General features: G+C 36.2%; 3 protein-coding genes across 3 annotated transcripts; 1 reads left to right on the forward strand and 2 right to left on the reverse strand.

Moving 5' to 3' along the window:
* Window positions 1-3822: 3822 nt before the first annotated feature.
* Window positions 3823-10232, reverse strand: LOC110843026. The gene is made up of 15 exons (XM_022088929.2): window positions 9869-10232; window positions 9715-9803; window positions 9556-9657; window positions 9042-9472; window positions 8817-8963; window positions 8664-8744; window positions 8427-8589; window positions 8213-8358; window positions 7982-8146; window positions 7630-7902; window positions 7493-7558; window positions 7323-7431; window positions 4910-7250; window positions 4710-4836; window positions 3823-4627 (listed from the first exon to the last, which is right to left on the reverse strand). Exons 1-15 carry the CDS (start codon window positions 10114-10116, stop codon window positions 4370-4372), a joined length of 4746 nt encoding a protein of 1581 aa, XP_021944621.2. The 5' UTR covers window positions 10117-10232; the 3' UTR covers window positions 3823-4369.
* Window positions 10233-10878: 646 nt separating this feature from the next.
* LOC110843027 (CD63 antigen) lies at window positions 10879-12506 on the forward strand. The gene is made up of 5 exons (XM_022088930.2): window positions 10879-11223; window positions 11303-11674; window positions 11738-11911; window positions 11972-12124; window positions 12197-12506. Exons 1-5 carry the CDS (start codon window positions 11143-11145, stop codon window positions 12362-12364), a joined length of 948 nt encoding a protein of 315 aa, XP_021944622.1. The 5' UTR covers window positions 10879-11142; the 3' UTR covers window positions 12365-12506.
* Window positions 12483-16196, reverse strand: LOC110843400 (dynein regulatory complex protein 11). The gene is made up of 8 exons (XM_035847709.1): window positions 15840-16196; window positions 14967-15773; window positions 14288-14868; window positions 14007-14221; window positions 13850-13928; window positions 13391-13776; window positions 13060-13310; window positions 12483-12992 (listed from the first exon to the last, which is right to left on the reverse strand). Exons 1-8 carry the CDS (start codon window positions 16131-16133, stop codon window positions 12489-12491), a joined length of 3117 nt encoding a protein of 1038 aa, XP_035703602.1. The 5' UTR covers window positions 16134-16196; the 3' UTR covers window positions 12483-12488.
* Window positions 16197-16482: the final 286 nt, after the last annotated feature.

A 16482-nucleotide genomic window follows, 5' to 3' on the forward strand; every position in this document is an offset into this window, starting at 1 on the left:
ATAATCATTCCTCTCCACTTCTCTTATTACGACAAAAACCTGCAGAGGAGTCAGAAAATCTATTATGTTATTATTCTCTCAGGAACGAAAAGATAATTACTTCATGTCCATAAAAATGTGTTAAGTATTCAAATGTGTCAATTTTTTATTGTTATCCTAAACCCCTGCTGAGTAAGGATTGGACTAATACCTCTTTACTTTAATTGTTAATCCCTTAATCTTTTAATTCCTTACTTTATCTCCCTCTAGTTTAGTGGACAAGCTGTACAAGTTATGCCCTTTTCTTATCATGTAACACTTGTCTAATGAAGTTAATGTTGTTGTTGATGGGATCATTCATTTCTGGTTATTGTATTTTACACCATAGTTTATTCAGAGCTCGGATAATCCCAAATCTGGATTGAGATTACCAATCCCTCACCCAATGGATTAAAAATAATAATCCACAATCTCCAATCCGTAATCAAGTGAATTAATTATCCCACAATCAACAAACTGGATTAACCAACTTGGACAGCTCATATTTAATATAAGTACATACATACATTGTCCACTTTTTCTGGATTATTATTTCAGTTAATCCGATGAGAATTTTATTTTTTAAATGCCATATTAATCCAATCTCTAATTATGAGTGCTAAATATTATTCCTGATCTTCTGCAAAATAATTTATCATCCGTAAATCTCAATCTAAAATCAATGAATCACCGAGCTCTGAATCTGATTTTATTACCCCGACCGATTACAACGAAGTGCTGAATGATTTTTTTTTACTTACTTAGTTGTATGTAAATTATAGTCTAGCCTCCTTTATACTTGTACAACAAAATTATTCCCTATCTTGTTTTGTAGTGGTTGCAAATTAGTTGTTTGTGTAGAATTTTTTAATTTTGAATAAAGTAGAGCAATATACATTATAAATTCATAAGTGAACATAAAATTAAGCATCATTATTTATAATGCACTCATTATTTTTATGATGATGATGAGATGCTCAAATAATGAGCATAATGTGAGAATAATGTGCTTAAAGATGAAATAAATTGTGTTGTGATAAATATCTTTTTTTCTTGGATCATACATTGTTGTAAAGTATGTACGAGATACAATATTTCACCCATATTACATAATAACAATAAAATTTCGATAGATTTTTTTCTTTTCAAGATGGGAATCAGAATTCAAAGAGCGTATCAAATTGTCGAGGAAAAATTGTCGATTCAATTCAGTTCAAATCCTAAGCAATAAAACACAATAAGACAGACATAGATTTTGGCAGGCATCCAGCTCGTCAGATCGGCGAGATGGAAGGGCAGGAGCAGAAGTGACTCTTTTTTTGGTAGTGGTGTGAGACCACAACGGTCTTGTTAGTCCCTCCATATTTCCCAAGTGTGTCATAAAAAAAGGTGAAATCAAAACATTTGCTGGATCCACACGCTCCCAGACCCTTTATCTTGTTAGCTTCAAACTTACTCAAAAATACGTGATCTGTACTTTAGTGATCTCTAATTTAAGATGGATGCGATAATAGACTGCAGAAATAGGAGGGTGACACCACCACTACTTCCTACTCCTAACAGACATTTATGTCGGAGTGGGTGCAGCAGCAGGCAGCCGAGGGGAAATTTCTATTCGCGACTTGTTCAATTTCCTCCTTTCTTGGCCAAAGACTAGAAAGTCTGCTGCTGCGAAAGCGAGGAGTGAGAGAAAGTAAGTGGTGAGCTTTCACCATAATCCCGACACTCTTCACTCCCACCAAGTGCCAGGCTTTCTCCTTTTTGCCTCAAACTCCACGGCTTATTTGCATTCTATTTTGCCCCTCTCGAGAGAGAAATGTTGTGCTGGGTTTTACTTTTTAAGGTTTTTTTTAGGGAAAATGTCTCCTTATTGGATTAAATTAAATTATATGGGGTTGAGTCTTTATTCTTAGCGTGGGAGGAATTGTGAGATTATGCGTAATAATAAATCAGTGAGGAAAATGAAATGTCGTAGAATCCAATTACACATACAACTTTCTGACATCCTATTAGCACATGATTGAATTTGAATATTGAGTTTGACACAGGAAATGGGAAGAAGGTACACAGTCTTAGAAATGTAATAATTTAGGGGGTAAGGCTTCATAAAATCCATAAAAAGTTGTTGGTTTTTATCGATTTTTAGGCATATTTGTACATTCTCATGTCTCCCTTTTTCTCGGTTCAACGTGAGAATCCTTTAACTTGAGCAAGTCAACAGCCATAAAATTTCCCAGAAATTAGCATAACCTTTTCTCTACTGGACCAAATAATTAGTGTGGCAAATACTTTATCGGTTGACACACCCCCGCCGTAAAATAAACACAGTTGGATAATCATGTTCACACGTAGTAATATTTTATTTCATTTTGTGTTGTGTTGTGATGGTTGGTGGATAATTCTCATGTCTTTGACTCGGATAATGGCAAACGCCCGAAAAATGGATGAACCACAACAAATCCTTTATAAACACATTAAAGGAGATGAGGTCACACTCTTGTCGCATGTTTTCATGCTAATTTCTCTGTCAACACTGATTTCTACACACGCCGACACGTGACATGATATGGACCCGGACCCTTTCTAGCTACTCTTAATTGTTCTCTTTTTCCATTCAACGGGTGGCTGGATAGCATTTTATTTTCAATGACACATGATTTCTCGATACATGAAAGTCGAAAGCAAAGGAAAGCTATTTATTCTTTCATTCGATGGAGAGATGAGGTAAAGAATCCAAAATGAGAAAGAATTTATTTAGTACATCGGGCGTTTAACTTTGAAGAACTTTTTTTGTTACCGAGAGATTGAAACTGTCAAATGAGATAATTAATTACAAAGCAAATAATGTTGGAGGTGGTGTTTGAGCGAGAATAAAACAGCGGGTGGGGATGTCTTTAACAGAGCAATCAATATACACAAGTCATTCCTGCCTGATGAAATCCATTGTCTCATCTTTACACTTCCGATTTTGTAAATACGCAAGATTCTTCAAATGCAATCTTACAAAATGTGTAATAATATTTTCCATGTGCTAATATTGAGATAATAATGTTAATTTGTATTTAGCTAGGAAGACGGAGGGAGGGAGGAGAGGAGATTATTAGTCTCCCCATGCCTGTCATTTATTTAACACATTTATTTAACAATGAAAGTGTTGGAATGATTAATGAGATGAGAACAGTCAAGTTCTCTCTCTCTCTGATGTAATACACAAGTTGGTTCGTTCGTTGGTGTGAGTGTGTGTGCCGCCCGACCATGAATGCAGTGACTTGGGATAACGAAAAAGGGTTATTTTGTGCCACCACACGCTATGTATATGACATTCGGTTGGGGCATTTCATGCTGTATTTCAATACGTGCGTTGTTACTTTGTACATACGTAGATGAGAGCTGTGAAATTTTTTAACCAATAAATAATAAAGTAAAGAATAAAAACGTACCTCGATGGAGAGAAGTGTAATAGCTTAAAAGTTGAAATCTTAAGGCGACCATTTTCACAGGAAACTGGGATTTATTTTTTAATTTAAAAATATGTAAAAAAAATCACGATCCAAGGCAAATTATCAAATTAATGATATAATGTGGGAGTGTTTAATTTAGAGAATAATTTGTCAAAATACTCCTACAACTTAAAATAATTTCCATACATCACGTACACACAAACAAAGATGATGAGAACTCTGCTCTGCTGCTCACTAACAGCTAACTGACTATTTTTAACTAAATATTAAATTAGCATTATACTGCCATCATTACAATGGAGCTTGTTTGTTAATGGCCTAAAAATAAGTTTGTAACTGATAATTTCCAGTTTTTACTAGTTTTTTATATATTTTATTTCATCAAGTTTACAGGGTATTGTTATGCTAATTATTTAATACTTATTCAATTAGTCACGTGATAATGGAATGTTTTTGTTCATTTAAATAGTTTTGTTGTTTTTCTCAGTCATTTTTTATTAAAATTTTGTTAAAAAAGAAAATGTGGATGCTTTTTGTTCTACTTGTCTTTCATAACCTCTCATATTTTGGTCAAGATAAAAATGTCAATTGTGACTTCACATCTCGTGTGATGCCAATACCCCATGAGCAAAATCTCAACTCATTCACAAATATTCACAATGTTTGATCTTCTGTTTTATCGTCAGTGAGTTGTAAATGATCATGATTTTAATTTTAATGATTTCCATTCAATTTTCAAATTAATGCTGAAAGATAAATTGCTAATATTGTAAAAATTGTTTTAAAAAAATGATGAGAAAAAAGTAGTTTTTTAATCTATTTATGTGTACGCCAAAAAAAGGTGACAGTCCGATTTAAATTAAGTAGTTTTCTAATATTATACATTAAGCTCAGAATTGTTCATCCTCATCGCTCGACTCTTCATTAACGATAATTCTCCTTCTTGCCTTTGACGATGGTTTATTTAAACTAATTTTTTTCGAATTACCAAATTCATAATTATGAGCTCGAGCTTGTCTCCTCGTCCTCCTCCTTTTTGTTGACGATGGCCTTTCGTTTAAAACTTCTTGTCGTGCGACGTTCATGGCTTGTGTAAATACGCCAATATCCGCAAATTCAACGCTGTCGTTATTAACACAGAAGGAATCCTGTCGTTTCAAGGAAATATACTTATTAGAAAAGTATGGTACGTTATAATGAAATGGAGTTATTAATGGAAATTATCATTACGCTGGCATAATTCATATCCCCAATTAGTATGGAATCATTGCCATTGTTTGATTCCAATGGAGCTTCAACTCGTACTCCTGGATTTGGATGAATATCCTTCACAGATTTTAAATAACGGGCTTGTTGACTATTAGAGAAATTATTATATAGAACAAAACAATACAAATAATCTAAATCCAAAATTTAAAAAGTGAACTTACGAATCAGTAAGGACATCCTCATCATCACTGTCAACGAAGGAAGTATCATATCTATCCAATCCATCGTCGTCGTCGTCATCGTCATCGTCGTTCTCGCTAACTTCTGCTTCCAGCTGAAGAAATGAATTAATTTCAATTTTCCTTCGTTTCTTTCTTTGTTTTGTAGAAGCAATAGGTGAAATGTCACAAAATGTTGGGTTTAAATTTCTAGAACTGCTGCTGGGAATAGCTCTGAGGGGCGAACTGGATGCAAATGTATCGGAGTTTGTTGTCATATTTGAAAGTAAAGTTGGAGATGGAGATTTAATTAGATTTCTATTAGTTTGTTTCGTCGCCTTTGACCGATTTCCTGGAATTCGAAAGTCATCATCATCACTCCAATCTGCTTTCTCGTCTTGAAATTGTAGCTTTGATGGTCTGACTTTTAATGGGATTCGTGCTGCTATGGATGGCAGTGGGGATGGACGTAAAAGTGGGTTTTTAATTGTTTGTGATCTCTTTTTTGACTCTGGTTGTGGAAGTTTATTGGTATTTTTTGGTCTATTCGTGTGTGTTAAATCTATCCAATCATTTATTTTGGGAGGATTCGAAGTAGACGAACAGGGTTTGAGAGTTGATTCGCTAGTTGATTTTTTGAAAGTGAATTTTGGAGGATTATTCATTGTTAACTTATAGCTGTCATTAATTGGCAATTTCTCTTGAGATTTTCTATAAGCAGATTGTTCAATCTGTGTCAAATTGAGTAATTCCAATATTTCATCATCACTGTCAGTATTGGAGATGAGGTCAGATTTCGGTACTGGTTTTGACACTAATTTTGTAAAATGTCGATTTTTGGAAAATATGGATGGTGGAGAAGGAGGCGCAATAAAGTTGGTGTTGTAAAATGTTGACTTATTTTCTTGGCGTACTGTCGGTTCTAGTTGACATTTCTGTTGACTAGCGATATTTTCATAAATTGTAGGGGTGAGAGGTCTCTCTTCGAAATCCGGTTCAAAATCATCTTGGACATCATCATCAAATAATAACATGTCATCTTTAAACAATTCTGGATCTATCTGAGACTTAAATTGTTGTGATTGTGAATGTTTAGCAGGCAGTTCCTCTTTCCAGGTATCGTCATTATTCGTCCTCACAGGATTGCATTCGCCATTCGAAGATGGTGGTGGTGAGGTTGGGTGCTTATATTGAAGCGATAACCTTTTCCGCCAGTTTGGACTTTTAAATTCCTCATCATTACTTGTTGTACTGCTGCTTGCCTCTCCGTCAGAAATGGTTATTATTGGTGCGGCTGCTGGCGATGAGTGCTGGATTCCAGTAGAACGAGAGCGAAGAGGACTCTGCAAATTGTGGTTTTCAATAGTTATTGTTTGTTCAATGCTTTCAGGAGGAGGCGGCGTAGGAAGAGGAGTATTATTTTTTATTTTGAATACGAATTTTTTCTTTGGTTCAGTCGAAAATGTCTCCTCATTTTTAACCGGATCAACCTCCTTCGTGTAGTCTTCGCCAACATTCAGCAACCACTGATCGTCGTCATTAAAAAATTGATCCACTTCCTCCTTTTCAACAAGACCTCCATCCTGCAAATCATCAATTTGAGTAGGGAGTGGACTATAAGATGGCGAATCATTATTATTAATCATCTTCCTTCCAACTCCGTCGATATTGATATTCCCACATTCGCATTCATCCAAATAGAACATGATTGATCTAAAAGATTCCATTTTTTGAACAATAAAATCCATTTCATATTCTGGAATGAGTAATGAATCGGGGTCCATTTTGTTATATTCTGGCAGCCATTCAAATTCGGACTCGGGTGGTGTTGGGATATGCAGACATGGTTTAGAAGACATTTCAGATGGATCCAATACATCGAAAATGTCGCATAAAACGAACGAATCAATAGGTTCGTATTGTTGATGGTGATGGGGGATTAGTCCGTCTTCATCCTCTATTAACATCACGTCGTTGTTGGTTATCTCTGGGGAAGGTATGGCTATCGTGGTGGTAGTGATAATAGGAGGAGGGGAGTTGACGAGTTTTGGGGGCGATGGTTTAGATTTCTTAAAAAGGTCGTTGAAACACTGGGTTAATGTAAATGGTTTACTCTCTGGATAAACATTTAAGGAGGATTGTGGGGTTGGCTGTTTTTGTTTCTTTTTTGGTGGAAGCATGGATTTTTTTGTTTGCTTAGATTTTGGTTTTATATTTACTGCAGAGTCTGGATATTCATCAATTTCGACAAAATCTTCATCTTGCTTACAATGGTTACTGATTATTTGATTATCTTGTTCTGAAGTTAAAATAATGTCCATTTTAAAACACTGGGGGTCAACACCTGTTGTAGAAAGGTTGCAATTATGACAAATTCTGAAAGTACAAAAACTATAGTAGAAGGTGAATATTTTACCACGAGGCACCATTCTGGGACTATGTTTGTAGAGAAAAGGATACAACTTGTTCGGATCCGTAATATTTTTACTTATACTGGACTGCAAGCTCAGACTTGCATTGTAATTCTGCAAATAAGGGCAGAGGAATTGATTGAAAGTTTAGAAAACAAGAAAATGGAAACCTTACCTTCTCTTCTTTTCCTTCGGTTAGTAAAAATACAATTTTTCCTTGTCTTTGTCTCCCCGTTCGACCCTACACAAAAATTAAACATTTGTTAACTATAAATAATTAATAATAATACGAATTTCCCACTTAAGACTAACCATCCTTTGAACTAATCTGGTAGGGGATTTACTCGCGTCGAAGCAAATGATCAGGTCCACTTCTCCAATGTCCAACCCTTCTTCACCAACACACGTGGCAACTAAGATATTGTATCCTCCATCTCGAAACTGACTGACAACTTGTACTTGATCTTTTTGTTTTAGCCCTTTGCCACCTGTCCCAGTAGTCGCTTGGCCAATAAACACCATTGGCTTGACTAGAGGGCCCAATCCATTCAACATTAGACCAATTTCTTGCACGCTATCACGATACTATCAAATAAAGACGCATTCATTAACATATATTAGTTACTGTAATACTGTGAAATTATATGAAGTGTTATTTACTTACTTGGCTAAAGATCATGATACGAGTGGTTTCATTTCTGGATTCAAACTTTTTAAAGTGGGATAAAACAATGTCCTTCAATACTCCCATTTTCGGATGGCTTATTAAATAGTTTTCGGGACCGCTTTCGTCGTTAGTTTCATATGTGCTAGACTCGTTTTTTGAGATCTACACAAATGACTTGTTTTGTTAGAGAATGTGGCAAGCAGTAAGTAAAAACTACAAATTACTTACCGTTTTAAAAAAGTTTGAAGTATTTAAACTAGAATTTGGTGAAATATTTAATTTTTCTTTGATTTCGTTGAGGAGATCTTGCAATCTTGTATTTTTACTTAATTCGTACACCACCTGTCCATTCCCTTTCTCCTTATTCAACACTCCTGAAAAATTTCAATGATATGATTATTAGCATAATTAAGCAGCGAGCGTGCGCGATGATGAGGAGAACCTTGTAAAAAGATGTAGAATGATCGAAGTCCATGGGAAGTCAAAAGATCCACAGAATGGGACAAAGTAATTGAAGTAGCAAAATCAGATTCTATATATCCCTTTAGATAATTGGGTACAGTTTGTGCAATTTTTTCCCTGAATGCAGCTCTGGACTTAACGAGCTGCAAAATTATTAGAATTATTTTTAAGTTTAAGATTCGAAATTAAGTAATTAATTAATTGAGTGATGACGAACTTGAAATTGAGTAAAACAATATCCATCACTCCCATAAAGTGCTTTATTTTTTAGCAGCTTCCCTGTGTACACTTGCAGGTACTACAAAATAAAGCAAAAATAAATATAAGTAAACATTAATTAAATGAACATTTAAATACTAATTTCACTTACTTCTAAAACCGTTTGATAAATAGAGCTCAAATAATTATCAAGTGAAACGACAATTGGTTCAACATTTCGATTATGAACGTATGGTAAAACATCGGGTGAGTTTTCAGACCGTAATTCAACTCGAGATATCAACAAATTTTTAAAAACCTAAATACATTCATTATGATTAAAAAACGGGATACAAAAATCAAATGGATATTAAATTACACAGAAATAAATTCTCACCTGTTGTACGGCAATTAAATCACTGCCCGGAGTAGCACTTAAGGCTAAAACTCTGAACAAAGTATTAGTTTGTAAAAGTATTTGTATAGCTTGAGCATATGCATGTTGGCCTAAAGCCTTATGAGCTTCATCCACGACGATGCATCTCACTTTATCGGCTGGACAAAATCCGCGACCCAAGTCACTCGTCATAACTTGTGGGGTTAAGAAGAAAACAGTTTTTGTTTTCCACAATTCTTCTCTCTTCTTTGGTGATATTTGCCCAGTTAATTCAATTGTTTTTGATGGATGGATTCCAACAAGGTTGTGACAAGCTTCCATTTGTTGGGTGACCAATGGTTTAGTTGGAGCCATAAATATTATTAACCCCTGAGGATACCATCTTTGAAAATTGTACATTACAACGGCAGCAATGAATGTTTTCCCAAGGCCTAATGAAGGGAGAATTAAATTGATTTAGTAACGGAGAACGGAGCCTTTGCTAACATAGTCTTTTAAAAATATGCAAGTTTACCGGTGGGCAGGCTGACTAATGTGTTGTGAAATAGAGCAGTTTCCACCATTTCAAATTGATAATCACGAATTGGTTTGTTCGTTGGATAGATCCAGACTTCTCCTACAATAGATAATTCGTCGAAAATGGGAAAATTTACTTATTCTTAATGTTCCATACCTGCAGTTTCATCGAATCCTTCAAGTTGTGATGCCTCCTCTGATTTCTCCAAAGCTTTCGATATTTCACTCGTCTCCAGCTCATATTGCCTGAATTATTATCAACTAGTTTAGTTATAAGTTATAAATCACACATCAAAATTAGTTGACCTTACCCCAAAGCTTGTTGGCATATTTCATCCTCTTCATCTATGTAACTTTGTCCACGAAAACTTGCATTCAATTTCGATTTTCCACGACCGCGACCACCACGTCCCCCTCTAGACCCACGCCCTCTTCGTCCACCAGTAGAAGCAGTGGGGTTGTTCGCCATCGTTATTCGGCTCGATGATGATGCTGACCTGGGTCCTCGACCTCGTCCATCGCCACCCCGACCTCCTCCTCCCAGGCAGTCATTGTCCATTGTAATTTAATTAATTATTATATATCACATTTTCAGGGGTGTGTATTTTTACAAAAGAAAATGACTAGCGGTGGGAACTTGGACGTCGATTGTTGTGTGTGAGAGTAAAAATAAGTGAGTGAATCCCGGCATTAACTTACAATTTGGCAAAACAAAGTGGGGCATTGTGCGATTGGTGAGCAAGTTGGTAACCTCTTCGTGGAGGTAAGATGAGACTGGGGGTTGAGCGTGAACAGAAGTTGAGACGGAGGCAAGATGAGAATAATTTTCCTTATCGCAGTTTGTATGATTCACAAACTGTTCAAAGTAAATGGGGCAAGAAGACTGGAGATAAAATGTCTCTTCTCGTCATTTCTTTCAACTTTTGCCGTCTTCAGTTTGATTGAGTCATATAAATCGGAATAATTATTAGTCAACATGATGAGTAAATGAGAGTTATTGCTAACTACATTTTGATGATGAGCAAGAGGATGTCCTTGCATTTGTTTATGCCTACTTTTCTGTAATGAACTCCACACACTTTTATTTACGTAATGTAATAGCTCCTTCTTATGCTGGATAGTCCAACCAAGTTCACAATAATGAGTGTGGTGAATAGCTCACAGCCAAGTTTTTGTTAGGTGGATGATGATCATCCAAGCAAAAAACGTACTTTATTTCCAAACTATCTCAGCATAGTGTTTCGTATGCGGTTGTTGTTGCTGAGGTATCTCTGCGATATTTGTGATGATGGTGGTAATGCATGCAGTTTATGTTTAGAAGGACCAGTTATTCGACTGACAGAGGGGGGAGAAGAGAGGATGAGAGGTACCACTATCCACCATTTCATTGTATTTCAAGCTGGAAAGCCAAGACCGGATATTCTTTTACTCATTCTCTGAGGATGATTAACAATTCAACAGCGTCGGCCTGAATTTCAGTAAAAAAAAAACAACGAGCGTCTGTTTAGGGCGTGTGTGTGTGTTTTAAGATTTCTTTAATAGAGTTGCAGCTGTTGATTTAAATATTTCTGTAAAATTTTCGAAAATGTGTGGCATCTGTGAATGTGCGTGTTTGGGATGTTTTGGAGTTTGTGCGGGGGCCGTATTCCTGGTCACCTTCTATTTTGTAAGTTAAATAAAATTCGTTTCTTCTAAATTAATTTCATAAAAAAATTAACTAAATTTAATGTTTCATATGTATGCAGTTCTTTGGAATAATTTTCTTGACATTGGCGATGAAAGCGAGAGCAGCGGTCTCATTATACAGTGATTTGATCACTTATGACGTCTCCTTATTTCCAACGTTATGCATCGTCATTGGAATCTTATTTACATTCCTGACTTTCATGGGAGCAATTGGACAGCAAAAGGGACGCAAAACTAGAATTGCATATTCTTTAGCGCAAGTGGCTGTTTTGCTGCTGGGACTCTACATTTACATTGATGCTTATCCAAACGAAGCGAAACTAGAGAAACATTTATTCCAAGGACTCAATTCTACCATTCATGATTATGGGCTGGATGTTGTGGCTGGAGAGAAATCCATCACCGATTCTTGGGACCAAATGCAGCAAAATGTAGATACTTTCTCATTATTTTAATTATTAATTGTTGCTAAATATGTTTGTATCGTTGAGTAGTTGAAATGTTGCGGAGTGAAGAATTACATGGATTGGGAAGATATTCGACCCCACGGACCACAATCACCACCAACGCCACAAAGTTGTTGTCTAGAAGATCATCGAATGACCGGATGTTCATTGCACGTCAGATTCGATCACCCTGCAGAAGCTAATAAAATTATTCATGTTCAGGTATCTAGTAATCATGTTTAATTCGCCATTTCATGACTTAAGTAATCTGTATTTTTGCAGGGTTGTCTCATGGCGGTGAGGGAAGAATTACTTGGCACGATGCAAGCATTACACTGGTTTCTAATCCCAATTTTAATCATGGTTTGTATCGGAATTATCGTCTCAACTTGTTCGAGTGGGGTCAGGAAAAATACGGAAATGGAGGAAAAGAAGGTAAAAATAAAGCAACATTATCACGGCTATAAAGCATGAATGGTGTGTCTAATAATAAGCCAAACATCTCAGGTGGGTCCAATAATAATCAAAATGAAGGTGAGGAAAACTGAGCCTACTTCCTATGATGTCGAAGCTGCAGAGAAAGGTAATTTGGGCGATAACAATGATGAGGAGAAAGACGTCGAAATGCAAAAACTCAACCCAGATGGACGCAATAAAAGCGATGGGGAGGATTGATTGTTTTATATGGAAGACGAGACAAAGAGGATAGAAATTTACTGCCAATTTTGATATTTATTTCCTTTACAAAATTATTACTTGTTACGTTGTATTTATTTTTGAAAATGTCGAAATCAATAAATTATTCATTTCTTCTTTTTTTCTTACTTTTTTTCTTCTCACCCTTCACCGCACCACCCCCACTGCCACTTTGGTTGGCTAGTCTATTCTTCTGCAGTGGTGTCTTATTAAACCAAGTATTCCAAGCCTTTTCTTGCTCAATAAAAACTGGATCATAATTGCTCAATTCTTCCAGAAATTTATCCATGTGAATGAATTTTTTCCCAACTGAGCTAATTTTTGCCCCTTTCGTTGCCATCATTGTGAATGGATCATCTTCATTTTGATATTTTTTATCCGTTTCATCTTTGGCTATCAGTTTCTTGTGGTTTTCAATAGCAGAGTTTACAACTTTTTTAATAACACCGACCGTCCAACCGTCCGATAGTTTGGTGAGAAGAGAAAAATGGACGTCTTGATGAAGAAAGGTCGAGTGTGGGAGGAGAAGATTTCTCCATGTTTGAATCCGAGTGGCATATTCAGGGCGAGGAATATAAATGATCTTTTGATAATCCTTTTTCAGTAACTGAAATAATGGGATAGCATTTTCTTACGATTTTAATTTTTCATGCATATTTTAAAAAAATGTTCACTTTAAAAGGAGCCACCCAAGGTTCAGAACTTAATCCGACTAGTATCGTTTGATCACCAGGTTGAAATGTTTTAAGCATTTTTCCAAGCTGCTTCTTTAATCTCCTTGGTTCGGTTTTGTCCGTTTTGGGAACTTTTTTCATGTACGTCTTTTCACAATTATCTATTTTTAAGACGACTGGAGCCAAAGCATGGCCTACTTTATCAATCAAATGTATCAACATTTTCAGTCCCGGTTTTCCTGGGTATTTTCCTGTTAGAGTACCATTATTATTTTAAATTTCTACTACTTACATGTGCATATATTTATAGTCCACTGTTAGTTAAATTTACCAACGATGTTATCGGCTGTAAGGTCAAATAAAGTGGCATGAAGTTCTGTACAAATTGCGTTGACCAAAGTTTTTTTCCCACAACCCTCCGGACCGCAAATCAGGACAGATTTGGTATGAGGACTCAATTGGTGAACGGTTTGTGACCCCAAGGGTAAAATAATGCAATCTTTTATAGCTCGCTTTACATCGCCAAATGTTGGCAATGGATTAGCATCTCCTGGCATTGGTCGTTCTTCATTTTGTGTGTTGGGATCATGTGGATTTTGACTGAAAAATGATCGAAGCTCGCCATTTATTAGACTACAAGAGCCAATTAAAGAATCCAGACGCGTCGTTGGATAACTTTGAAGGATGTTGTGGTCATAAAGTTCTTTCACAAGGGATCTAAAGGTTCATAATTAAATTTGTAATTTTAGCCAATAAATTATTTCAAAATTGGCAACCCAAATGTAATTACTTTAAATCTCTATCAGGCGTCATGTCTTTGCCCTTTTTTCGTTTCCCTTTTCGTTTCGCTTTGCCCTTCCTACCTTTCCCTGTTAAGTTCATGTTAAAATTACTTAATTACCATATAGTAATTAAATATTAAAACATAAATCGGGATAAAAAATAACCTCTTTTTTTACTCTTAGTTTTTCCCTTTTTCCCCTTTTTCCGTTCCAAAGCTTGTTTCAAAAGTGCGAGTTCTGCTCTGAGTGCAGTGTCCACCTGTTCTCTCACCTCGTCACCAATTAGGCCACGCTTTTCATGAATTATGAAATGTTCTTCATGCTTTTGATCCGGATTTTCAGATTCATTACGACCACGCCATACGCGGTTATACTCAGTGCTGATATTATGATTATGCATAATTAATAAATAGCTAAATAAGAGGATTATTGATGATGCTCCTTACTTGACAGCGACGAGTTCATCTAAATAAGCAGGTTGATCTAATTTCGGAATGGACAAGTCCTGTCCTTTTTTCTTAACCACTTGTTTTTTGTCCTTCTTCTTGTTATCTTTATCTTTTTTACGGTCTTGCTTGCTCTTCTTTGTCTGATCCTTGCCGGTCGCTTCCTTTCCCTTCTCACGAACCTCGTCAGAAAGTTGATCTGGACAAATGAAGAATCGGGATCCACCAAATTCGGCTTTAGGAATTTGTGATGGTAATTTTCCCGTCGTTTCTTTAATATCCAACATCCAAGTTCGTAACTGGAATTTAAACTCTTCTGCCATATCTGGAGCTTCGATCAATCTTAACCTGTTGAGAATAGTAATTTGTGCTTCCTCAAATAATTTTTGATTTCTGCGACGTGTAACTCGACGTCGTTCTTTTGCACGTTCCAACTCTTCCTCGTTTCGTAAGCATTTTAGTTGAGCACGACCTCGGAGTGAAGATTCGTTTGGCGTGGTCCAACGGATTCCTAAAAGTTCCAATTCTTCTTCTCGTTGTCTTCTCACACGAACACGGGCTAAGAACCCACGGATGATTTTCTACAAAATGTTTGCGATAAAATATACGGTGGAAAACTTTTTAATCATTAATCGTACCAAATTTTTTATCATTTTTTTTACAATTTCATAAAGTATACCTGAATGATAACGACGGCTTTCTCGACATCCATGTATTGTTTCTTAGCATTAAGCTTCCTTGTTTTCGCCCTTTCTTCTTCATCATGTAAATATTTAGCCACACGGTATCTCATCCTCCCTTGTCGCGCACGTTCCATTGCTTGAATCATAATGATAGAAGCTTGGTCAATATAAGGAGCTTCTTCCGACCCCCCACCGATAAGAATGTCATCGTCATTGATAACACGGGACGTTTTAGTCCATTTTTCTCCCTCGACAAGCTTGAATTGGATTCTTTTTTCCAGTGCTAATCGGTCAGCTACATCTTTGATATTTTTTTCTTTGATGTTCTCATACCATCGATCTCTTAAAACGAGCTGTTCGGGAGGGTCGTAGTAATAATATGTTGGTATTGGAACATCAAATTCGGATGGGGGAATTTTTTCAGTATATGACAATTCATCAAAATAATAAAATTCTGAACTTTCAGTAGAAACGAGAGCGGCACGGATTTCTAAAAGTCTTGTGATTACTAAATCCAAGCTTTTCCGTACAAGAATTCGTTTTTGCGGATGAACCATTTGATCATAAGTTTCATTCATTTTCTTGTAAACAATGAGATATTTGTAGAATATTTCCGATAAAATGGTAAACATTTGTTTGAGATCGGATCCTGCAATCGTCCCACGAGTTTTCTCCTCTTTTAATAAAGATCGGAGATTTACATGAGCTTCGGCCCACAAGTTGTTGAAATATGTGTGAGACGTGTAATTTAAGTTCTTTGTGGCAAGATTCTGTCGAAGCGGACGAATCAGTCCTCGGCGCATCTGGATTTATTTTATGGAATTATTTCCAACTCGTGCAAATTTCATAATAGTATGTAAACTATGTACCTCTTGGACTCTTATCCATCTCTCGCTATGATTTTTCTTGTCTTCGGCTGGAATTTTTGTTCTCAATTTCCTGTAATCATCAGGCAGAACTGGGGGTCTCCTTTTGAAAGAACGATGCTTGCTCGAGATCGTTTCTGCTTGTGGATGAGGACTAAATGGAATAATGTCCTCGTCCGACATGGAAGGAATATCCGCATTTTGTGGTACAGAAGGTGGTGCTAGTTCAATTTGGTTTGATTTTTCTGGAGAACTTTCTTTCGAGGCTAGGTTTTTTGCACTTGTGATTTTTTTCATCTGCAGCACGAGAGTAGAATTGTACTTGCTAATAACATGACAAATAAATTATTGTTTGGCTTACCTCGGGACAAAAAATTGACAAAATTTATGACAAAAAGGCTATTTTAACAAGCAAATCCAGTTATTCAGTGGTGGCCAGATTTGAGACGAGCATTGTTTTATCGATATTTAGTTCTCATGGTGATTGGATCATGATTCTATTGGGTTGAGTTTCTAATTTTCTAATTAAAATCCATCCGTCAGCAGTGTTTTTAAGTCCATTTTCAAGTCATTGTGGAAAAATTCGAGAAACATTCTGGAATCTGAAGTGAAACAGGTCAGTAACGAGTCATAATAATAAGTGTCA

Source organism: Folsomia candida, unplaced genomic scaffold (genome assembly GCF_002217175.1).
Source record: "Folsomia candida strain VU population unplaced genomic scaffold, ASM221717v1 Fcan01_Sc002, whole genome shotgun sequence".
Lineage (NCBI taxonomy): Eukaryota > Metazoa > Arthropoda > Collembola > Entomobryomorpha > Isotomidae > Folsomia > Folsomia candida.